Source organism: Macrobrachium rosenbergii, chromosome 39, assembly GCF_040412425.1.
Source record: "Macrobrachium rosenbergii isolate ZJJX-2024 chromosome 39, ASM4041242v1, whole genome shotgun sequence".
NCBI lineage: Eukaryota > Metazoa > Arthropoda > Malacostraca > Decapoda > Palaemonidae > Macrobrachium > Macrobrachium rosenbergii.
The window spans coordinates 10,151,388-10,177,883 of record NC_089779.1 but is presented as its reverse complement, the minus strand read 5'-3'; the positions used below and the strand labels follow the sequence as shown (position 1 = coordinate 10,177,883).

At 34.9% G+C, this 26,496-nt stretch overlaps 1 protein-coding gene and 1 long non-coding RNA gene across 17 annotated transcripts in view; one reads left to right on the top strand and one right to left on the bottom strand.

Annotated features, from left to right (window-relative positions):
• Positions 1-26,496, bottom strand: part of LOC136825731 (uncharacterized) — a 583,078-nt gene that overhangs the window by 162,982 nt on the left and 393,600 nt on the right. The window lies entirely within an intron of this gene.
• Positions 1-26,496, top strand: part of LOC136825724 (cubilin-like) — a 48,959-nt gene that overhangs the window by 17,303 nt on the left and 5,160 nt on the right. For 5 of the 15 annotated variants that reach the window (XR_010849424.1, XR_010849423.1, XR_010849418.1 and 2 more), the window contains 20 exons: positions 260-387; positions 2,235-2,300; positions 2,991-3,198; positions 3,794-3,921; positions 5,864-5,932; positions 6,584-6,791; positions 7,384-7,511; positions 9,433-9,501; positions 10,152-10,359; positions 10,959-11,086; positions 13,030-13,098; positions 13,752-13,959; positions 14,581-14,708; positions 17,151-17,425; positions 22,335-22,462; positions 23,148-23,234; positions 23,849-24,054; positions 24,646-24,774; positions 25,463-25,549; positions 26,201-26,408. Coding sequence is in view for 3 of the 15 variants with exons in the window: in XM_067082522.1 (XP_066938623.1) it covers positions 260-387; positions 2,235-2,300; positions 2,991-3,198; positions 3,794-3,921; positions 5,864-5,932; positions 6,584-6,791; positions 7,384-7,511; positions 9,433-9,501; positions 10,152-10,359; positions 10,959-11,086; positions 13,030-13,098; positions 13,752-13,959; positions 14,581-14,708; positions 25,463-25,549; positions 26,201-26,408 (2,040 nt within the window). In the remaining 12 variants the exon portion in view is untranslated. The remainder of the gene's footprint in view (positions 1-259; positions 388-2,234; positions 2,301-2,990; positions 3,199-3,793; positions 3,922-5,863; positions 5,933-6,583; positions 6,792-7,383; positions 7,512-9,432; positions 9,502-10,151; positions 10,360-10,958; positions 11,087-13,029; positions 13,099-13,751; positions 13,960-14,580; positions 14,709-17,150; positions 17,426-22,334; positions 22,463-23,147; positions 23,235-23,848; positions 24,055-24,645; positions 24,775-25,462; positions 25,550-26,200; positions 26,409-26,496) is intronic. The other 10 variants (XR_010849427.1, XR_010849426.1, XR_010849422.1 and 7 more) reach the window with 4 other exon arrangements.

Genomic DNA, 26,496 nt, shown 5'->3' with positions numbered 1-26,496 from the left:
TTTAGTTTCTCGTATCATTCCGTTACGTTTCCCATTCTAATACTAATCCTCAGAAAATGAATTGTACAGAATGATGGGAATAAAACTGAAAGGTAGGTATGTCTACACACAAGCAAGAACAACATTAGTGTACGTTAGTTTTCTGATGTGAACCAGAATAAAGAAACAATAGCCAGAAAAGTATTTTTCTGAATTATATACATAGTTATATTGCTCAAAATATGGCGAATAGCCTTTGTAATGCTGATGTCTCTTCCAGGGGAAGGATTTGCGGCAGCTCGATTCCACCGTCTGTTACAAGTTACGGTAACTCGGTCGTGGTGACTTTCATCAGCGACGGTTCTGTTACCTTGAAAGGATTCAGGCTTCGATTTGAGGCTGTGTCAGGTAACTCTGTTTCTAAGTTCCCAACTGGACACCATAATTGAATACGTCTCAGACTGATGTTGAAATGCAAATCAAATTTATACATTATATGAACCAAAACGGACAGCCAAGTAACAGAAAGATTAAATATGGTTATCTAAGACCTAAGACATATCAAGATCTTTCCATATACCTACAACACTACCAACACAGACACTGGTGTTACAATACACTTAAATCAACAGCTAGAAACTTCTTTCATCATATCTGAAGGCGCGGATGCCATTAAAGTGTAAAACTAGGCTGATTTCCATAACGAATGAACAAATAACTGCATACATAAAACAATAGCAATAAAAAACTACTGGTTACTAGACAGTCATACAAAATTATCCATTTTGTTATGTTTATGTATGAATGATTTTAAAATTCTTTCTGCTTAAACATGCATTATAAGATAGAAAAATAGTTATGTGCATATACTGAATGCATCGTTTTTTAAAATAATTAGCACATACGTACAGAAACACACATTATATATCAATGTTTTATATACACACACACACACACATATATATATATATATATATATATATATATATATATATATATATATGTGTGTGTGTGTATGTGTGTGTGTGTGTGTGTGTGTGTGTGTGTGTGTGTGTGTGTGTGCAAGATTGAGACACCTGACTGCTAGGAAGATGGAGCAATGAATGGTAGTAAGGAGGGTGAAACAAAGTCACAGAATATGCGAAGCACGGAAGCAAGGCAGCAAGGAAGCAAGGCAGAAAGGAAGGAAGGAAGCAAGGAAGAAAGGAAGGTAGAAGGATGCGTGGAAAATTCTGGGAATTAGCCTGGAGTCTGTACAGAAGCTAAAGTTGGAATGTATAAAATGAATGTTGCTCCAACTCTCCTTCATGCAAGTGAATTGTGTATTTTGGAAAGGAGAGGAGCAGGACCTAAGAGTGGCTGGATATATGGAGTGAGAAGTACTGGAAAGCAGGGGTTCATAAATGATTCATTAGTGAAATGTACTTTTTTATAACAAAGTTAAGAAATACCTTGATTCCCCTACAATTCAACTGTAAGAAACATACGGGGGATGAATAAACCTCTTCATTCGAATATCATTACTTCAGTAACAGCAGTAATAAACCAATAATAATAATAATAATAATAATAATAATAATAATAATAATAATAATAATAATAATAATAATAAAAATGGGTTTGAAGCTTCAGTGTCACATTATTTTACTCAATATCACTAAACAGAAAAATTCGACGAAGGGAGTTTTTCCCCCTTTTTTTTGTCTCGGTATATTGCGGGTGAATCCGAAATTCTTCAACAGTAAAATGGGAGATTATTATATTTTGGCTGATCAATAAACTTCTAAATATTCCCAATCACACGTGACATTTGACAACTAGAGTGTAAGCTAGTGATGAATTCTGTTCCACTGATTCATCACAGGAGCACTACTATAGGTCTAAATAACAGATTTATTGGTAGCTATTCCGACAATAAATTTCCGGCAAGGGGGCAACGTGAAATAGTACAGAAGATATCCATATATTTCACATTTTCACCAAGAGAGAGTAGTTGGGCTTTAACCTAAACACTTGTACAGGAAAGAGTAAGTCACTTCCTTCACGACACAGATTCATTCACATGCTTGTGTTTCTCTACATTAATGACTGGTCGTGATCTTATTTTTAACAGTTTCCTTTAAACAAATCCTCTAATATATTCAAGATCTACAAAGGCAAACGCAATCAAATAAAAATCATACACATAAAAAATAAGTTTATTTAAGTACAGGTTATTTATGAATCAACTCTATAACAAGCGAAACCCATTTCAGATCATTATGAAACAACGGATTGGGGTGTACCAACTCAGCCACCCTACACCTGCAGTGTCGATGCAGGTAACTGATCTCAGAGTTCTTATTGCGACTATAAACTTCGCTACCATGATGATTATTTAATTTGGGATATCACTAATAATCAGCGATGTTGTTCCATGTATATGAAGTCTCACTGACATTCATTCCAGCCTGCCTCTCTTACTCATTTCCCCGTACTTTTGAATCATCTAATTCATCTCTAACGATAACCTTTCATGCAGGCTATGTTGATGAAGCCCTTCTTTTAGTACGTTTCCATCCGCATACTCATGCCTCATATTCGTGAAAACCTTCGAACTTCTTTACTGACTGTCCAAGTGTATCGCGTTACTTCATACCTGCACGGAATTAGTAAAATAGATAAATAAAGAAATAAATAAATTAATTAATAATCTGCCTAAAAAACCAATACGGAATTACTTGAAAGAAAAATTATATTCGTAATAGTCACTAAGGTAAAAAGAGAATCGATCTACCACAATAAACTAATTATCGTAGTTCGTACCTATGTTTAACTTCGTGGAAGTAATGCTTACCTACAGAATTTATGAAGGAAGTAATTTATGCGCATGAAACCTACTCTTTTGGAAAATATTTTTTTTTATGAATACAACAAACGAAAACTAATAAAATGCAAAGGCAGTCTTAACTGTATCCTTAATACTTCTCTAACCACGAATTATGATACTCCTCCGAAATCTCTTCCACCAGGTCGAGTGGAGGCGTCCTCAGGGGTAATAGGGGTAGGATCCCTGAATGGAAACTACAGCAATAACGAACAGTGTGTCTGGGAGATCCAGGTGCCGCAGGGGTACTCAATTCACTTCATGTGGGACTACTTGGACCTCGAGGGTCCGAGTTCCGGATGTCCATACGACTACGTCGATATCACAGACGATGCAACTGGGCTGAGTTTGACGTAAGTTGACGAGTATATCTGAGCCAATAAAAAATACTGAATAACAAAATCAAAGAAAACCCCAATCTATGAGGCTATACTGATAGCAGCTGATCAAAACAAAACAAATTGCACAGCACCATGAAGCAACTAAACGAAAGCTTCATCTACTACAAAGAATGGTCACGGGCTTTAAAAAGACAAGGCATTTGGGAGAATCAGGGCATCTCCAATACACGGACAGATAAAAAGAAGCACTGAGGATAACACAAAGGATAATCGATACAAACACACACATATATACACAGTATTTGTATGTATATATACATATTTTTATATATATATACATGAATTCAATTCAGTTTCTACTATCATTCCGTGATGTTTCCCATTGTAGTACTAATCTTCCGAAAATGAATTGTACAGAAAAATGGGAATAAAACTGAAAGGTAGGTATGTCTACACACAAGCAAGAACAACATTAGTGTGCGTTAGTTTTCTGATGTGAACCAGAATAAAGAAACAATAGCCAGAAAAGTATTTTTATGAATTATATACATAGTTATATTGCTCAAAATATCGTGAATAACCTCTGTAATGCTAATGTCTCTTCCAGGGGAAGGATTTGCGGCAGCTCGATTCCACCGTCTGTTACAAGTCACGGTAACTTGGTTGTGGTGACTTTCATCAGCGACAGTTCTGTTACCTTGAAAGGGTTCAGGCTTCGATTTGAGGCTGTGTCAGGTAACTGTAATTCTAAGTCCCCAACTGGACACTATAACTGAATACGTCTCACACTGATGTTGAAATGCAAATCAAATTTATACATTATATGAACCAAAACGGACAGCCAAGTAACAGAAAGATTAAATATGGTTATCTAAGACCTAAGACATATCAAGATCTTTCCACATACCTACAACACCACCAACACAGACACTGGGGTTACAATACACTTAAATCAACCGCTAGAAACTCCTTTCATCATATCTGAAGGCAGTTGTCGCAGACGCCATTTAAGTGTAACACTAGGCTGACTTCCATAACGAATGAACAAATTATTGCATACATAAAATAATAGCATAAAAACTACTAGTTACTAGTCATAAAAAATTATCCATGAATGATTTTAAAATTCTTTCTGCTTAAACATGTATTATAAGATAGAAAAATAGGTATGCGCATTAACTGAATGCATCGTTTTTTAAAAAATAATTAGCACATACGTACAGAAACACACATTATATATCAATGTTTTATATATATACACACACACACACACACACACACACACACACACACATATATATATATATATATATATATATATATATGTGTGTGTGTGTGTGTGTGTGTGTGTGTGTGTGTGTGTGTGTGTGTGTGTGTGCCTGCGCAAGATTGAGACACCTGAATACTAGGAAGATGGAGGAATGAATGGTTGTAAGGAGGGTGAAACAAAGTCACAGAATATGTGAAGCAAGGAAGGAAGGAAGGAAGGAAGGAAGGAAGGAAGCAAGGAAGGAAGGAAGGAAGCAAGGAAGGAAGGAAGGAAGCAAGGAAGGAAGCAAGGAAGGAAGCAAGGTAGCAGGATGCGTGGAAAATTCTGGGAATTGGCCTGCAGTCTGTACAGAAGCTAAAGTTGGAATGTATAAAATGATTGTTGCTCCAACTCTCCTTTATGCAAGTGAAGTGTGAATTTTGGAAAGGAGAGGAGGGGGACCTAAGAGTGGCTGGTTATATGGAGTGAGAAGTACTGGAAAGCAGCGGCTGAAGTTGTGGAAGTTTTCTTGACAGGGGTTCATAAATGATTCATTAGTGAAAAGTACTTTCTTTATAGCAAAGTTAAGAAATACCTTGATTCCCCTACAATTCAACCGTAAGAAACATACGGGGGATGAATAAACCACTTCATTCGAATATCATTTCTTCAGTAACAGCAGTGATAAACCTATGATAATAATAATAATAATAATAATAATAATAATAATAATAATAATAATAATAATAATAATAATAATAATAATAATATTAATAATAATAATAATAAATGGGTTTGAAGCTTCAGTGTCACATTATTTTACTCAATATCACTAAACAGAAAAATTCGACGAAGGGAGTTTTTCCCCCTTATTTTGTCTCGGTAGATTGCGGGTGAATCTGAAATTCTTCAACGCTAAAATGGCAGATTATTGTATTTTGGTTGATCAATAAACTTCTAAATATTCCCAATCACACCTGACATTTGACAGCTGGAGTGTAAGCTGTTGATGAATTCTGTTCCACTGATTCATCACAGAAGCACTACTATAGGTCTAAATAACAGTTTTATTGGTAGCTATTCCGACAATAAATTTCCGGCAAGGGGGCAACGTGAAATAGCACAGAAGATATCCATATATTTCACATTTTCACCAAGAGAGTAGTTGGGCTTTAACCTAAACACTTGTACAGGAAAGAGTAAGTCACTTCCTTCACGACACAGATTCATTCACATGCTTGTGTTTATCTACATTAATGACTGGTCGTGATCTTATTTTTAGCAGTTTCCTTTAAACAAATCCTCTAATATATTCAAGATCTACAAAGGCAAACGTAATGAAATAAACATCATCCACATACAAAAATAAGTTTTTTAAAGTACAGGTTATTTATGAATCAACTCTACAACAAGCCAAACCCATTTCAGATGATTATGAAACAACAACGGATTGGGGTGTACCAACTCAGCCACCCTACACCTGCAGTGTCGATGCAGGTAACTGATCTCAGAGTTCTTATTGTGACTATAAACTTCGCTACCATGATGATTATTTAATTTGGGATATCACTAATAATCAGCGATGTTGTTCCAGGTATATGAAGTCTCACTGACATTCATTCCAGCCTGCCTCTCTTACTCATTTCACCGTACTTATAATTCATCTAATTCACCTCTAACGATAACCTTTCATGTAGGCTATGCTTCCATCTGCAAACTCATGCCTTATATTCGTGAAAACCTTCGAACTTCTTTACTGATTGTCCAAGAATCTTGTTACTTCATACCAGCATAGAATTAGTAAAAAAAAATTAATTAATTAATTAATAATTTACCTAAAAACTGCTACAAAATTATTTCAACGAAAAAATTATATTCGTAATACTCACTAAGGTAAAAAGAGAATCGATCTACCACAATAAACTAATTATCATAGTTCGTACCTATGTTTAACTTCGTGGAAGTAATGCTTACCCACAGAATTTATGAAGGAAGTAATTTATGCGCATGAAACCTACTCTTCTGGAAAGTATTTTTTTAATAAATAAAACAAACGAAAACTAATGAAATGCAAAGGCAGTCTTAAGTGCATCCCTAATGCTCCTCTGACCACGAATTATGATACTCCTCCGAAATCTCTTCCACCAGGTCGAGTGGTGGCGTCCTCAGGGGTAATAGGGGTAGGATCCCTGAATGGAAACTACAGCAATAACGAACAGTGTGTCTGGGAGATCCAGGTGCCCCACGGGTCCTTAATTCACTTCATGTGGGACTACTTGGACCTCGAGGGTTCGAGTCCTCAATGTCCATTCGACTACGTCCGTATCTGGGACTACGCAACTGGACTGAGTTTGACGTAAGTTAAAGAGTATATCTGAGCCATCAAAAAATACTGAATTACAAAATCAAAGAAAACCCCAATCTATGAGGCTATACTGATAGCAGCTGATCAAAACAAAACAAATTGCACAGCACCATGAAGCAACTAAACGAAAGCTTCATCTACTACAAAGAATGGTCACGGGCTTTAAAAAGACAAGGCATTTGGTAGAATCAGGGCATCTCCAATACACGGACAGATAAAAAGAAGCACTGAAGATAACACAAAGGATAATCGATACAAACACACACATATATACACAGATTTGTATGTATATATACATATTTTTATATATATACATGAATTCAATTCAGTTTCTCGTATCACTCCGTGATGTTTCCCATTCTACTGCTAATATTCAGAAAATGAATTGTACAGAAAAATGGGAATAAAACTGAAAGGTAGGTATGTCTACACACAAGCAAGAACAACATTAGTGTACGTTAGTTTTCTGATGTGAACCAGAATAAAGAAACAATAGCCAGAAAAGTATTTTTATGAATTATATACATAGTTATATTGCTCAAAATATCGTGAATAACCTCTGTAATGCTAATGTCTCTTCCAGGGGAAGGATTTGCGGCAGCTCGATTCCACCGTCTTTTACAAGTCACGGTAACTCGGTCGTGGTGACTTTCATCAGCGACGGTTCTGTTACCTTGAAAGGATTCAGGCTTCGATTTGAGGCTGTGTCAGGTAACTCTAATTCTAAGTCCCCAACTGGACACTGTAACTGAATACGTCTCACACTGATGTTGAAATGCAAATCAAATTTATACATTATATGAACCAAATCGGACAGCCAAGTAACAGAAAGATTAAATATGGTTATCTAAGACCTAAGACATATCAAGATCTTTCCACATACCTACAACACCACCAACACAGACACTGGGGTTACAATACACTTAAATCAACCGCTGGAAACTCCTTTCATCATATCTGAAGGCAGTTGTCGCAGACGCCATTAAAGTGTAAAACTAGGCTGACTTCCATAACGAATGAACAAATTACTGCATACATAAAATAATAGCATAAAAACTACTAGTTACTAGTCATAAAAAATTATCCATTTCGCTACGTATGAATGATTTTAAAATTCTTTCTGCTTAAACATGTATTATAAGATAGAAAAATAGTTATGTGCATTAACTGAATGCATCGTTTTTTAAAATAATTAGCACATACGTACAAAAACATGCATTATATATCAATGTTTTATATATATACACACACACACACACACACATATACACACACATATATATATATATATATATATATATATATGTGTGTGTGTGTGTATGTATATATATGTGTGTGTGTGTGTGTGTGTGTGTGTGTGTGTGTGTGCAAGATTGAGACACCTGAATACTAGGAAGATGGAGGAATGAATGGTTGTAAGGAGGGTGAAACAAAGTCACAGAATATGTGAAGCAAGGAAGGAGGGAAGGAAGGAAGCAAGGAAGGAAGGTATGAAGCAAGCAAGGAAGGAAGGAAGCAAGGAAGGAAGCAAGGAAGAAAGCAAGGTAGCAGGATGCGTGGAAAATTCTGGGAATTGGCCTGCAGTCTGTACAGAAGCTAAAGTTGGAATGTATAAAATGATTGTTGCTCCAACTCTCCTTTATGCAAGTGAAGTGTGAATTTTGGAAAGGAGAGGAGGGGGACCTAAGAGTGGCTGGTTATATGGAGTGAGAAGTACTGGAAAGCAGCGGCTGAAGTTGTGGAAGTTTTCTTGACAGGGGTTCATAAATGATTCATTAGTGAAAAGTACTTTCTTTATAACAAAGTTAAGAAATACCTTGATTCCCCTACAATTCAACTGTAAGAAACATACGGGGGATGAATAAACCACTTCATTCGAATATCATTTCTTCAGTAACAGCAGTGATAAACCTATAATAATAATAATAATAATAATAATAATAATAATAATAATAATAATAATAATAATAATAATAATAATAATAATAATAAATGGGTTTGAAGCTTCAGTGTCACATTATTTTACTCAACATCACTAAACAGAAAAATTCGACGAAGGGAGTTTTTCCCCCTTTTTTTGTCTCGGTAGATTGCGGGTGAATCTGAAATTCTTCAACGCTAAAATGGCAGATTATTGTATTTTGGTTGATCAATAAACTTCTAAATATTCCCAATCACACGTGACATTTGACAGCTGGAGTGTAAGCTGTTGATGAATTCTGTTCCACTGATTCATCACAGAAGCACTATTATAAGTCTAAATAACAGTTTTATTGGTAGCTATTCCGACAATAAATTTCCGGCAAGGGGGCAACGTGAAATAGCACAGAAGATATCCATATATTTTACATTTTCACCAAGAGAGTAGTTGGGCTTTAACCTAAACACTTGCACAGGAAAGAGTAAGTCACTTCCTTCACGACACAGATTCATTCACATGCTTGTGTTTATATACATTAATGACTGGTCGTGATCTTATTTTTTAGCAGTTTCCTTTAAACAAATCCTCTAATATATTCAAGATCTACAAAGGCAAACGTAATGAAATAAACATCATCCACATACAAAAATAAGTTTTTTAAAGTACAGGTTATTTATGAATCAACTCTACAACAAGCCAAACCCATTTCAGATGATTATGAAATAACAACGGATTGGGGTGTACCAACTCAGCCACCCTACACCTGCAGTGTCGATGCAGGTAACTGATCTCAGAGTTCTTATTGTGACTATAAATTTCGCTACCATGATGATTATTTAATTTGGGATATCACTAATAATCAGCGATGTTGTTCCAGGTATATGAAGTCTCACTGACATTCATTCCAGCCTGCGTCTCTTATTCATTTCCCCGTACTTTTAATTCATCTAATTCACCTCTAACGATAACCTTTCATGTAGGCTATGCTTCCATCCGCAAACTCATGCCTTATATTCGTGAAAACCTTCGAACTTCTTTACTGACTGTCCAAGTGTCTTGTTACTTCATACCAGCATAGAATTAGTAAAAAAATTAATTAATTAATTAATACTTTACCTAAAAACTGCAACAAAATTATTTGAAAGAAAAAAAAAATATATTCGTAATACTCACTAAGGTAAAAGAGAATCGATCTCCACAATAAACTAATTATCATATTTCGTACCTATGTTTAACTTCGTGGAAGTAATGCTTACCTACAGAATTTATGAAGGAAGTAATTTATGCGCCTGAAACGTACTCGTTTGGAAAATATTTTTGTTATAAATAAAACAATCGAAAACTAATAAAATGCAAAGGCAGTCTTAAGTGCCTCCTTAATCCTCCTCTGACCACGAATTATGATACTCCTCCGAAATCTCTTCCACCAGGTCGAGTGGTGGCGTCCTCAGGGGTAATAGGGGTAGGATCCCTGAATGGAAACTACAGCAATAACGAACAGTGTGTCTGGGAGATCCAGGTGCCCCACGGGTCCTTAATTCACTTCATGTGGGACTACTTGGACCTCGAGGGTTCGAGTCCTCAATGTCCATTCGACTACATCCGTATCTGGGACTACGCAAATGGACAGAGTTTGACGTAAGTTAAAGAGTATATCTGAGCCATCAAAAAATACTGAATTACAAAATCAAAGAAAACCCCAATCTATGAGGCTATACTGATAGCAGCTGATCAAAACAAAACAAATTGCACAGCACCATGAAGCAACTAAACGAAAGCTTCATCTACTACAAAGAATGGTCACGGGCTTTAAAAAGACAAGGCATTTGGTAGAATCAGGGCATCTCAATACACGGACAGATAAAAAACTGAAGATACTGAAAGATAACACAAAGGATAATCGATACAAACATACATATATATATACACAGTATTTGTATGTATATATACATATTTTTATATATATACATGAATTCAATTCAGTTTCTCGTATCACTCCGTGATGTTTCCCATTCTACTACTAATATTCAGAAAATGAATTGTACAGAAAAATGGGAATAAAACTGCAAGGTAGGTATGTCTACACACGAGCAAGAACAACATTAGTGTACGTTAGTTTTCTGATGTGAACCAGAATAAAGAAACAATAGCCAGAAAAGTATTTTTATGAATTATATACATAGTTATATTGCCCAAAATATCGGGAATAACCTCTGTAATGCTAATGTCTCTTCCAGGGGAAGGATTTGCGGCACCTCGATTCCACCGTCTTTTACAAGTCACGGTAACTTGGTCGTGGTGACTTTCGTCAGCGACGGTTCTGTTACCTTGCAAGGATTCAGGCTTCGATTTGAGGCTGTGCCAGGTAACTCTGCTTCTAAGTTCCCAACTGGACACCATAATTGAATACGTCTCAGACTGATGTTGAAATGCAAATCAAATTTATACATTATGTGAACGAAAACGGACAGCCAAGTAACAGAAAGATTAAATATGGTTATCTAAGACCTAAGACATATCAAGATCTTTCCATATACCTACAACACTACCAACACAGACACTGGGGTTACAATACACTTAAATCAACCGCTGGAAACTTCTTTCATCACATCTGAAGGCAGTTTTTGCAGACGCCATTAAAGTGTAAAACTAGGCTCACTTCAATAACGAATGAACAAAAAACTGCAAACATAAAATAATAGCAATAAAAACTACTAGATACTAGATAGTCATAAAAAATTACCCGTTTTGTTACGTATGAATGATTTTAAAATTTTTTCTGCTTAAGTATGTGTTATAAGATGGAAAAATAGTTATGTGCATATACTGAATGCATCGTTTTTTAAAAATAATTAGCACATACGTACAAAAACATGCATTATATATCAATGTTTCATATATATATATATATATATATATATATATATATATATATATATATATATATATATATATATATATATATATATATATATATATATATATATATATATATATATATATATATATATATGTATATATATATATATATATATATAATAGATTGAGACACCTGAATACTTGGAAGATGGAGCAATGAATGGTAGTAAGGAGGGTGAAACAATGTCACAGAATATGTGAAGCACGAAAGCAATGCAGCAAGGAAGCAAGGCAGAAAGGAAGGAAGGAAGCAAGGAAGCAAGGCAGAAAGGAAGGAAGGAAGGAAGCAAGGAAGGCAGGAAGTTAGAAGGATGCGTGGAAAATTCTGGGAATTATCCTGCCGTGTGTACAGAAGCTAAAGTTGGTATGTATAAAATGAATGTTGCTCCAACTCTCCTTTATGCAAGTGAAGTGTGTATTTTGGAAAGGAGAGGAGCAGGACCTAAGAGTGGCTGGATATATGGAGTGAGAAGTACTGGAAAGCAGCGGCTGAAGTTGTGGAAGTTTTCTTGACAGGGGTTCATAAATGATTCATTAGTGAAAAGTACTTTCTTTATAACAAAGTTAAGAAATACCTTGATTCCCCTACAATTCAACTGTAAGAAACATACGGGGGATGAATAAACCACTTCATTCGAATATCATTTCTTCAGTAACAGCAGTGATAAACCTATAATAATAATAATAATAATAATAATAATAATAATAATAATAATAATAATAATAATAATAATAATAATAATAATAAATGGGTTTGAAGCTTCAGTGTCACATTATTTTACTCAATATCACTAAACAGAAAAATTCGACGGAGGGAGTTTTTCCCCCTTTTTTTGTCTCGGTAGACTGCGGGTGAATCTGAAATTCTTCAACGCTAAAATGGCAGATTATTGTATTTTGGTTGATCAATAAACTTCTAAATATTCCCAATCACACGTGACATTTGACAGCTGGAGTGTAAGCTGTTGATGAATTCTGTTCCACTGATTCATCACAGAAGCACTATTATAGGTCTAAATAACAGTTTTATTGGTAGCTATTCCGACAATAAATTTCCGGCAAAGGGGGCAAACGTGAAATAGCACAGAAGATATCCATATATTTTACATTTTCACCAAGAGAGTAGTTGGGCTTTAACCTAAACACTTGCACAGGAAAGAGTAAGTCACTTCCTTCACGACACAGATTCATTCACATGCTTGTGTTTATCTACATTAATGACTGGTCGTGATCTTATTTTTAGCAGTTTCCTTTAAACAAATCCTCTAATATATTCAAGATCTACAAAGGCAAACGTAATGAAATAAACATCATCCACATACAAAAATAAGTTTTTTAAAGTACAGGTTATTTATGAATCAACTCTACAACAAGCCAAACTCATTTCAGATGATTATGAAATAACAACGGATTGGGGTGTACCAACTCAGCCACCCTACACCTGCAGTGTCGATGCAGGTAACTGATCTCAGAGTTCTTATTGTGACTATAAACTTCGCTACCATGATGATTATATAATTTGGGATATCACTAATAATCAGCGATGTTGTTCCAGGTATATGAAGTCTCACTGACATTCATTCCAGCCTGCCTCTCTTACTCATTTCCCCGTACTTTTAATTCATCTAATTCACCTCTAACGATAACCTTTCATGTAGGCTATGCTTCCATCCGCAAACTCATGCCTTATATTCGTGAAAACCTTCGAACTTCTTTACTGACTGTCCAAGTGTCTTGTTACTTCATACCAGCATAGAATTAGTAAAAAAAAATAATTAATTAATTAATACTTTACCTAAAAACTGCAACAAAATTATTTGAAAGAAAAAAAAAATATATTCGTAATACTCACTAAGGTAAAAAGAGAATCGATCTACCACAATAAACTAATTATCATAGTTCGTACCTATGTTTAACTTCGTGGAAGTAATGCTTACCTACAGAATTTATGAAGGAAGTAATTTATGCGCCTGAAACGTACTCGTTTGGAAAATATTTTTGTTATAAATAAAACAATCGAAAACTAATAAAATGCAAAGGCAGTCTTAAGTGCCTCCTTAATCCTCCTCTGACCACGAATTATGATACTCCTCCGAAATCTCTTCCACCAGGTCGAGTGGTGGCGTCCTCAGGGGTAATAGGGGTAGGATCCCTGAATGGAAACTACAGCAATAACGAACAGTGTGTCTGGGAGATCCAGGTGCCTCAGGGGTACTCAATTCACTTCATGTGGGACTACTTGGACCTCGAGGGTTCGAGTCCTCAATGTCCATTCGACTACGTCCATATCTGGGACTACGCAACTGGACAGAGTTTGACGTAAGTTAAAGAGTATATCTGAGCCATCAAAAAATACTGAATTACAAAATCAAAGAAAACCCCAATCTATGAGGCTATACTGATAACAGCTGATCAAAACTAAACAAATTACGCAGCACCATGAGGCAACTAAACGAAAGCTTTATCTACTACAAAGAATGATCACGGGCTTTAAAAAGACAAGGCATTTGGCAGAATCAGGGTATATCCAATACACGGATAGATAAAAAGAAGCACTGAAGATAACACAAAGGATAATCGATACACACACACATGTATATACACAGTATATGTGTATAGACATACATATATATATATATATATATATATATATATATATATATATATATACATGAATTCAATTTAGTTTCTCGTATCATTCCGCGATGTTTCCTATTCTAGTACTAATCCTCAGAAAATGAATTGTACAGAAAAATGGGAATAAAACTGAAAGGTAGGTATGTCCACGCACAAGCAAGAACAACGTTAGTGTACGTTAGTTTTCTGATGTGAACCAGAATAAAGAAACAATAGCCAGAAAAGTATTTTTATGAATTATATACATAGTTATATTGCTCAAAATATCGCGAATAACCTCTGTAATGCTAATGTCTCTTCCAGGGGAAGGATTTGCGGCAGCTCGATTCCACCGTCTTTTACAAGTCACGGTAACTTGGTCGTGGTGACTTTCGTCAGCGACGGTTCTGTTACCTTGCAAGGATTCAGGCTTCGATTTGAGGCTGTGCCAGGTAACTCTGCTTCTAAGTTCCTAAATGGACACTATAACTGAATACGTCTCAGACTGATGTTGAAATGCAAATCATATTTATACATTATATGAAACAAAACGGACAGCCAAGTAACAGAAAGATTAAATATGGTTATCTAAGACCTAAGACATATCAAGATCTTTCCATATACCTACAACACTACCAACACAGACACTGGGGTTACAATACACTTAAATCAACCGCTAGAAACTTCTTTCATCACATCTGAAACCAGTTGTTGCAGATGCCAATAAAGTGTAAAACTAGGCTGACTTCCATAACGAATGAACAAATAACTGCATACATAAAATAATAGCAATAAAAACTACTAGATACTAGATAGTCATAAAAAATGACCCATTTTGTTACGTAGGAATGAATTTAAAATTTTTTCTGCTTAAGTATGTGTTATACGATAGAAAAATGGGTTTGTGCATATACTGTATGCATCGTTTCTTTAAAATAATTAGTACATACGTACAGAAACACACATTATATATCAATGTTTCATTTATATATATATATATATATATATATATATATATATATATATATATATATATATATATATATATTTGTGTGTGTGTGTGTGTTCAAGATTGAGACACCTGAATACTTGGAAGATGGAGCAATGAATGGTAGTAAGGAGGGTGAAACAATGTCACAGAATATGTGAAGCACGAAAGCAATGCAGCAAGGAAGGCAGAAAGGAAGGAAGGAAGCAAGGAAGCACAAGGCAGAAAGGAAGGAAGAAGCAAGGAAGGCAGGAAGGTAGAAGGATGCGTGGAAAATTCTGGGAATTATCCTGCCGTCTGTACAGAAGCTAAAGTTGGAATGTATAAAATGAATGTTGCTCCAACTCTCCTTTATGCAAGTGAAGTGTGTATTTTTAAAGGAGAGGAACCTAAGAGTGGCTGGATATATGGAGGAGAAGTACTGGCAGTGGCTGAAGTTGTAATTTTCTTGACTGGGTCATAAATGATTCAAGTGAAAAGTACTTTCTTTATAACAAAGTTAAAAATGATTTGATTCCCTTAATTCAACTGTAAGAAACATACGGGGATGAATAAAACCACTTCATTAATATCATTTCTTCAGTAACAGCAGAGTAAACCTATAATAATAATAATAATAATAATAATAATAATAATAATAATAATAATAATAATAATAATAATAATAATAATAATAATAATAAATGGGTTTGAAGCTTCAGTGTCACATTATTTTACTCAATATCACTAAACAGAAAAATTCGACGAGGGAGTTTTTCCCCCTTTTTGTCTCGGTAGATTGCGGGTGAATCTAGAAATTCTTCAACGCTAAAATGGCAGATTATTGTATTTTGCTGATCAATAAACTTCTAAATATTCCCAATCACACGTGACATTTGATCAGCAAATGAATGATTGAATCTGTTCCACTGATTCATCACAGAAGCACCTCTTATAATCTATAATAGTTTTATTGGTAGCTATTCAATCAAATCTAAACGGGCAACGCAAATTAGCACAGAAGATATCCATATTTTTACATTTTCACCAAGAGTAGTTGGGCTTTAACCAAACACTTGTACAGGAAAGAGTAACACAATTTCACGACACAGATTCATTCAACAACCTTGTGTTTATCTACATTAATGACTGGTCGTGATCTTATTTTAGCAGTTTCAAACAAACCTCTAATATATTCAAGATCTACAAATGCAAAACGTAATGAAATAAACATCATCCACATACAAAAATAAGTTTTTTAAAGTACAGGTTATTTATGAATCAACTTTACAACAAGCCAAACCCATTTCAGATGATTATTAACAACGGATTGGGTTAAACTCAGCCACCCTACACCTGCAGTGTCCTGCCACTTTTTCTCAGAGTTCTTATTGTGACTATAAACTTCCTGCCATGATGATTATTTAATTTGGGACTTTCAAAAATCAGCGATGTTGTTCCAGTCATTCTTTCTCAGGAAATTTTCCAGCCTTCTCTACTCATTTCCCCGTCTTAATTCATCTAATTCACCTCTAACGATAACCTTTCATAGAAGGCTAGGTTCCATCCGCAAACTCATTTTTTATTATATCATGAAAACCTTCGAACTTAGTTACTGACTGTCCAAGTCCTCTTACATTAAACCAGCATAGAATTAGTAAAAAAATTAATTAATTAATTAATACTTTACCTAAAAACTGCAACATTTCTTGAAAAAAAAAAAAAAAAATATATTTAATACTGACTAAAAAAAGAATTAATTTACCACAATAAACTAATTATCATAGTTGGTACCTATGTTTTAACTTCGTGGAAGTAATGCTTACTTATAGAATTTATGAAGGAAATAAATTATGCTTGGGAAATGTACTCTTTGGTTAAATATTTTTTGTTAAAATAAAACAATCGAAAACTAAAAAATACAAAGACAATCTTAAGTGCCTCCTTAATCCTCCTCTGACCACGAATTATGACAATGTCCGAAATCTCTTCCACCAGGTCGAGTGGAGGCGTCCTCAGGGTAATAGGGGTAGGATCCTGAATGGAAACTACAGCAATAACGAACAGTGTGTCTGGGAGATCCAGGTGCCCAACGGGTACTCAATCCAAATCATGGGACTACTTTAACCTCGAGGGTCCGAGTCCCGGATGTCCATTCGACCACGTCCATATCTGGGACTACGCAACTGGACAGAGTTTGACGTAAGCCAAAGTGTATTTGAGCCAATAAAAAATACTGAATTAAAAATCAAAACAGAAAATTTCTAATCTATGAGGCAATATACACTGATAGCAGCTGATCAAAACAAAAACAAAAAATTACGCAGCACCATGAAAAAGTACGAAATTTATTCTACTACAAAAAAAAATCAAAAAAGACAATCATTTGGTAGAATCAGTGTATTTCCAATATAAGAATAGATAAAAAGAATCACTGAAGATAACAAAAGGATAATGATTACATACAAACATGTATATACACAGTATATGTGTATATATATATATATATATATATATATATATATATATATATATATATATATATATATATATATATATAATGGAATTCAATTTAGTTTCTCATCATTCCAGATTTTTCTTTGCATTCTAGTACTAACCAACAGAAAATGAATTGTACAGAAAAAATAAATAAAACTGAAAAGGTAGGTATGTCCACGCACAAGCAAGAACAACGTTAGTGATGTTAGTTTTCTGATGTGAACCAGAATAAAGTAACAATAGCCGGAAAAGTATTTTTCTGAATGATATACATAATTTTGCTGCTCAAAATATCGTGAATAACCTGTAATGCTAATGTCTCTTCCAGGGGAAGGATTTGCGGCAACTCGATTCCACCGTCTGTTACAAGTCAACGGTAACTCGGTTGTGGTGACTTTCATCAGCGACGACTGTTACCTTGCAAGGATTCAGGCTTCGATTTGAGGCTGTGCCAGGTAATTCCACTTTTCAAGTTCCCAAATGGAACTAAATATGAATACGTTTAAGACTGATGTTGAAATGCAAATCAAATTTATACATTATATTAAACAAAACGGACAGCCAATTAACAGAAAGATTAAATATGGTTATCTAAGACCTAAGATATCAAGATCTTTCCATATACCTACAACACCACCAACACAGACACTGGGGTTACAATACAGGTAAATCAACCGCTAGAAACTGCTCTCATCACATCTGAAGCCAGTTGGCTGCAAACACCAGAAAGTGTAAAACTGTGGTCACTTCAAAACCGAATGAACAAATTAATTGCAACACATAAAATAATAGCAAAAAACTACTAGATACTTTAGTCAGAAAAATGACCCATTTTGTTACGTAGGTGACTTTCAAAATGTTTAACGTCCCTGGATACGAGAATGGGTCCTCATAGCCCATACTGTCACTGCACGTAGATATATTTTAATAATTATTTTACATACGTTTTCTTTGAAACACATCTAAATGGCTGATTTATATATACCTTACCTTCTAGCAGCTCCTCTTCATAAATATATATTATATTCAGATTTACTGTGACCAACGTAACAAGAATAGCACACACAACAAATCAATATTTTTAAGAAAATGTTCTGAAGAATCAACCCTTTGACCAGCAGAAAATTTCAGATCAGGGTGAAACAAAGTTTCCACAGAATAGCCGATTGGTGAAGCAAGGAAGGAAGGAAGAAATGCAGCAAGGAAGGAAGAAAGGAATCAACATTTTTTCTTGCTACTATGCACTGATATTTAAATACATTTAATTTGATCCTTTAGTCTGTACAGAATACTAAGTTGGAATCCTAAAAATGCTCTTGTTGCTCTACAACTCCTTTTGAAAATACTCAACCGTTCTTTTAGAAATTTCCATTGAATCGTTAGAATGGTTTTATTCATAAAAATACTGAAACTAAAAAGGTCCAGGTTTCCAAATTATCTCAAAAAGCATCTAATTAGCCACAATAACGATCATCTTTTACAGCACTAGAAAAGAAGAGTTGTTTGTCTTAATACTTTCTTGAAAAAAAAAAATTAATTTTCTGGTGACCAAAAAGAATTAATTTACAAGATCAAATCAATTATCACAGTTGGTATTTATAGTTTCATTTTGTGGAAGTACTGCATGCTTTTAAAATTCATGAAGGAAATAAATTATCTTGGGATATGGCTCTTTAGTTAAATAAATTTTTAAATAAAACAAACGAAAGCTAAATGAACACAGGACAATCTTATCCAAATATTCTAACATTTTCCACCAGGTCGAGTGGGGCGTTGGGATTTTAGGGATCCCCTGAAACACTTGTAATAAGAAAGAGTGTGTCTGGGAGATCCAGGTCCTTCAGGGGTCCTCAACCAGCTTTAATATCGAGGGTCCGAGCCCTGATGTCCATGACCATGTCGACGTATCCAAATTGAATGAATTGTCTGTAAAATATACTGACATCTTACAGGCAATATACACTGACTGCAGTTGATCAAAAACAAAAAAAAAAATTTCACAACTAAAAAAGTAATCAATCTAAACTCTTTAAAAAATAAAATAATATTGAATATAAGAAAAAATTAAAATAATCAGTGAAGACAATCAAATTACACAACACGCACGCACATTAACACACACACACACACACACACACATTATATATATTTTTATAAGAAAAGTATATATATATAAATATATATATATCATCATCATCCAGAATCCCCAACCAGCAATCATGGCTCGCCACTCCCTCTCTATTTCCTCTCTGCAGCAACTGAGCTGCAGACATTCTCCTCCAGTCATTCACAATCCATCCAAATAACCTTCCTCTTGGCCGACTTCCATTGATTTTACCAAGAAGATGTTCTGTTCTTGTCTTCTCACTACGTGACCCACAAACTGCATTTGTCTACCTCTCACTGAAAAAAGTTCTCTCTCAATGCCTACTCTCTCTAATACCTGCTCATTAGTTTCCTTTCTGTCCATGACTTTTCAGCATCCTTACCAAAACCATTTCTGCAGCCTTAACCTCTCCTCTCTGCCTTCCTCAAGGTCCAAGTTCAGCCATATTTAAATCTTCTCCTAAGATTCATCGATATTTTGAGTTGGTGACTAATTTCTTTATTTTACCAAATGCATCTTTTGCCATGGATATTCTCTTCCTGATCTCTTTTTCGATTTTATCACTTGTGACAGTGCATCCTAAATAATTAAAACTATCGGTTTGTTTTAACTGTTTCAGCATTAATTCCTGTTCTTGGGGATTTCATCTTTTTAACTAACTTCTGTTTTCTTAATATTTATTGACAGTCACCTGCTTGACTCGTGTATTTGACTAAAGCTTGAAGTTTATCATTCTGCAACAAGTGCTGATCATCCAGTCATTCTGATTTATTAAATTGACTCCTCCAACCTTAATTCCTTCCATACTCTGACATCTCTATTATTTTCAGAAAAAGGTGATAACACGAACCCTGTCTTATAGAAGGTCCAGTCTCTGATTCGTCATTTTCTTTTATTATTATATCAATATAAATTCTTTATCAATCTTAGATTAGTCATCAATATTTATCTGTTCCAATATCCTTATAAGGTCTACATGTCTAACCTTAAAACCTTTAGAAAAAAACAGATATGATCTTTTTTCACTTCTAATCTCCATCAACAATCTCAAAATAAAAATTGCATTTCTTGTCCCTTTAAAAAAGTGTAATAGTTCTCTATGATCTTGTTTTAAAAGAATTAATTTTTTTTTGTGATCTGACTCAGATACAAATAGTCAATTTATTGTATCACAGTGTTCCTGGTATTTTTGTTTTAAATTTGATTTGTACATCTGTTGCATGCTTATAAAATTTCCATTAATAGGAAATGTATTATGCTTGGGATTCCATCATCACCTGTTGCTTTATCGCTTTTCATTTGTTTTAGTTAAATAAATTGGTCCCTTGTTGTCATAAAGTCAAACGAAAGCTATCAAAAACAATACAAAGACAATCTTTCCAATATTTCTTTGACTATCCTGGTTCCATCCGCTTTCTGATACTGTTCTTCTAAAAATAATTTTCCACGAATTATGACAATGGGCAAACCTCTTCCACCAGGTCGAGGTGAGGCGTTCTATCTAGGGGTCTATATCTATCTTCACTTTTACCCTGGTAACCTATCGGCATTATCAACGAATCAGTGTGTCTGTTGGGAGATCCAGGCCACTGCCCAACGGGAGTCCTTAATCCAAATTATATTATATTGGTTCTTCATTTCTGTTTTCAATAATCGAGGGTCCGAGTCCCTGATTTCCACCATCACTGACTACAACTGGTACATGGTCACCATTACAATCAGACCTGATTTTCACTTGCAAATCTGGATGGTTAGATAGTCTTCTGTCACCAGGGCTTTTCCATGTCCAGAGATCTTGTGTATGTTTGATATAATCTGTCTCTCTCTCTAAAAGTATACAAATCATCTAAAATTTCAAAAACAGAAAAATATCTAATCTTCTTGTCCCACAGGCATTGAGGTAACCATAATGACAGTATTTGATCAAAAACAAAAAAGAAAAATTACACAATCATGTTTCAGATGTAAATACTTGTATTATGCAATATTGAATGGGTGTGGCTTTTATAAAACCAACAAAATAATAATAATCACGGTAGCCTATCAAACATGCATTTGTCTAGAATCATACCAACAGATTCAAATAATCAGTGAAGAGGTTCCTCCTGCGAAGTTGATTCCCACATATCTAACCTCACTAAGCCCTATACTTATATATATTCTTTCCATATATATATATATATATATATATATATATATATATATATATATATATATATCTAATGGAATAGAGTTCTATTCTCAACCTGGAGAATTTTTCTTTGCAATTTTTTCGGCAAAAACCAACAGCGCTTGTACAAAATATGATGCACAGAAAAATGGGAAGAAGTACTGAAGAGTAGGATTGTACACACACAAGCAAAGACAGAATTAACGTAGATGTTAGTTTTCTGATGTGAACCAGAATAAAGTAACAACAGCCACAAGTGGATTTTTCTGAATGATATACAGAATTTTGCTGCTCAAAACATCGTGAATAACCTGTAATGCTAATGTCTCTTCCAGGGGAAGGATTTGCGGCAACTCGATTCCACCGTCTGTTACAAGCAACAGTAACTCGGTTGTGGTGACTTTCATCAGCGATGACGTAATAACATTTAAAGGATTCAGGCTTCGATTTGAGGCTGTGCCAGGTAATTCCACTTTTCAAGTTCTCGTTTTGAAACTAAATATGAATGCGTTTAAGCTTGATGTTGAAAAGCAAATCAAATTCACACATTATATTAACCAAAACTGACCGCCATATTTGACCCAAAGCTTAAATATGGTTATTTAGAACCTTAAGATATCACGGTCTTTCCATAGGCTATACCTACAACACCACCAACACAAGACACTGGGGTTACAATACAGGTCAACCAATTGCTAGAAACTGCTCTAAGCATATTTGAAGCCACTTCGCGTAAACACGGGAAAGTGCAAAACTATGGTCACTTCCAAAACCGGTAAAAAATGAATTGAACACAAGAAAATATTAGTAAAAAAAGTTACTCGCTGTCTTTGCAGAGGAGTCACTGTGTTTGCACCGAAGGTGACTCCAAAATGTTTAACGTCCCTGGATACGAGATAGTCCTCATAATCCACCCTTTCATAACATGTAAATATTTTAATAATTATTTCTACTTACACTTTTCTTGTAAGGTATCTAAATGGCTGATTGGCTGTGACCTTGTCTTAAAGCAGTTCCTCTTCATAAATCCCATTATATTCAAGATTTACTACGACCAACGTAACCAAATAGAATAGCACACAAACAAATCAATATTTTAAGAAAATGTTCTGAAGAATCAACCCTTTGACCAGCAGAAGCAATTTCAGATCAGTATGACACAACCTTTCCACCAGAGACAACAGCCGATTGGTATGAAACAACTCAACCTATGAAGAAATGCAGCGTCGATGCAGGTAACTCCTCTTATCAACATTTTCTTACTATGCACTTCAGTATTTACAAGTACATTTAATTTGATACCCAATTTAAGATGCTATTCCGCATATACCAAGTCGCTGCTACTCATCCTAAAAGCCTGCTACTTCTGCTTCATCTCTACAGGAAACCTTTTTGAAAATACTCAAGTCGTTCTTTAGGAAATTTCCATTCGCATGTTAATGACTTTATTCATAAAAATCTCAGAAACTTCTTACAAAAGGTCCAGGTTTCCAAGTTCTTTTTTGTTATCTCATAAAAAGCATCGAATTAGCCACAAAAACGATCATCTGCATTAACACCACTAGAAAAAGAAGAGTTGGCCTTTGTCTTCCAGCATTTCTTGAAAAAAATGTGTAATAGTTCTATGACCAAAAAGAATTAATTTACCAGATCAAATCAATTATCACAGTTGGTATTTATGTTTTATTTTGTGGAAGTATTTGTATAAAATTCATGAAGGAAATAAATTATGCTTGGGATATGTGCTCTTTAGTTAAATAAATTTTTGTAAATAAAACAAACGAAAGCTAAATGAAAGCAAAGACAATCTAAGTGTATCCTTAACGCTCTCTAACCTTATGACCACCAGGTCGAGTGGAGGCGTCCTCCAGGGTAATAGGGTAGGATCCCTGAATGGAAACTACGGCAATAACGAAGAGTGTGTCTGGAGATCCAGGTGCCCCACGGGTCCTTAATTCACTTCATGTGGGACTACTTTAATATCGAGGGTCCGAGTCCCGGATGTCCATACGACTACGTCGACGTCACAGACGATGCAACTGGACAGAGCTTGACGTAAGCCAATCAGTGTATTTAAGTAAATAAAATATACTGACATCTAAAACAGAAAATCCTAATCTTACAGGCAATATACACTGACAGTATTTGATCAAAAACAAAAAACAAAAAAATTACACAACATAAAAAGTACCAAATTGAAATTCTTAAAAAAAAAAAAATAAATAATAATAATCATGGTAGTATTAGTGTATTTCAATATAAGAACAAATTAAAATAATCAGTGAAGACAATGCGAATGATTAATATATATATATATATATATATATATATATATATATATATATATATATATATATATATATATATATATATATAATGGAATCAAGTTCTATTCTCATCCTGAGATTTTTCTTTGCAATTATTTTCAGCAAACCAACAGCGCTTGTGCAAAATATGACACACAGAAAATAAGTACTGAAGGGTAGGTCTCTATACACACAAGCAAAGACAGAATAAACGTAGATCTTAGTTTTCTGATGTGAACCAGAATAAAGTAACAACAGCCACAAATGGATTTTCTGAATGATATACATAATTTGCCGCTCAAAATATCGAATAACCTCTGCAATGCTAATGTCTCTTCAGGGGAAGGATTTGCGGCAACTCGATTCCACCGTCTGTACAAGCGATTGTAACTCCGGTTGTGGTGACTTTCATCAACGATGACGTAATAACACTGCAAGGATTCAGGCTTCGATTTGGAGGCCGTGCCAGGCAATTCCACTTTTCGGGTTCTCGTCTTGAAACTAAATAGAACCCGTTTAAGGTTGATGATGAAAAGCAAATCAAATTCACACATTATATTAACCAAAACTGACCGCCATATTTGACCCACAGCAAATATGGTTATGTAGGACAAGATATCACGGCTTTCCATAGAAGCTATACCTACAACACCACCAACACAAGGCACTGGGGTTTACAATACAGGTCAACCAATTGCTAGAAACTGCTCTCAGTATATCTGAAGCCATGGCGTAAACACGGAAAGTGCAAAACATGGCCACTTCCAAAACCGGTAAAAAATGAATTGAACACGTGAAAAAATAATAGTAAAAAAAAGCTACTCGCTGTCTTTGCAGAAGAGTCACTGTGTTTGCACCGAAGGTGACTCCAAAATGTTTAACGTCCCTGGATACGAGATAGTCCTCATAACCCACCCTTTCACTACACGTAGATATTTTAATAATTATTTCTACTTACACTTTTCTTGTAAGGTATCGAAATGGCTGATTGGCTGTGACCTTGTCTTAAAGCAGTTCCCCTTCATAAATCCTGTATTATATTCAAGATTTACTACGACCAACGTAACCAAATAGAATAGCACACACATTAACAAATCAATATTTTTTAAGAAAATGTTCTGAAGAATCAACCCTTTAACCAGCAGAAGCAATTTCAGATCAATATGACACAACCTTTCCACCAGAGACAACAGCCGATTGGTATGAAACAACTCAACCTATGAAGAAATGCAGCGTCGATGCAGGTAACTCCTCTTATCAACATTTTCTTGCTACTATGCACTTCAGTATTTACAAGTACATTTAATCTGATACCCAATTTAAGATGCTATTCCGCATATACTAAGTCGCTGCTACTCATCCTAAAAAGCCTGCTACTTTTCCTTCATCTCTACAGGAAACCTTTTGAAAATAGTCAAGTCGTTCTTTTAGGAAATTTCCATTCGCATGTTAATGACTTTTATTCATAAAAATCTCAGAAACTTCTTTACAAAAGGTCCAGGTTTCCAAGTTCTTTTTTCATTATCTCATAAAAGCATCGAATTAGTCACAATAATGATCATCTGCATTAAAACCGCTACAAAAAGAAGAGTTGGCCTTTGTCTTCAACATTTCTTGAAAAAAAATGTGTAATAGTTCCTATGACCAAAAAGAATTAATTTACCAGATCAAATCAATTATCACAGTTGGTATTTATGTTTTATTTTGTGGAAGTACTGCATGCTTATAAAATTCATGAAGGAAATAAATTATGCTTGGGATATGTGCTCTTTAGTTAAATAAATTTTTGTAAATAAAACAAACGAAAGCTAAATGAATACAAAGACAATCTTAAGTGTATCCTTAACGCTCTCTAACCACGAATTATGACAATGCTACTAAACCTCTTCCACCAGGTCGAGTGGAGGCGTCCTCAGGGGTAATAGGGGTAGGATCCCTGTATGGAAACTACAGTAATAACGAAGAGTGTGTCTGGGAGATCCAGGTGCCCCACGGGTCCTTAATCCAAATCATGTGGGACTACTTTAATATCGAGGGTCCGAGTCCCGGATGTCCATACGACTACGTCGACGTCACAGACGATGCAACTGGACAGAGCTTGACGTAAGCCAATCAGTATATTTAAGTAAATAAAATATACTGACATCTAAAATTCAAAAACAGAAAATTCTAATCTTACAGGCAATATACA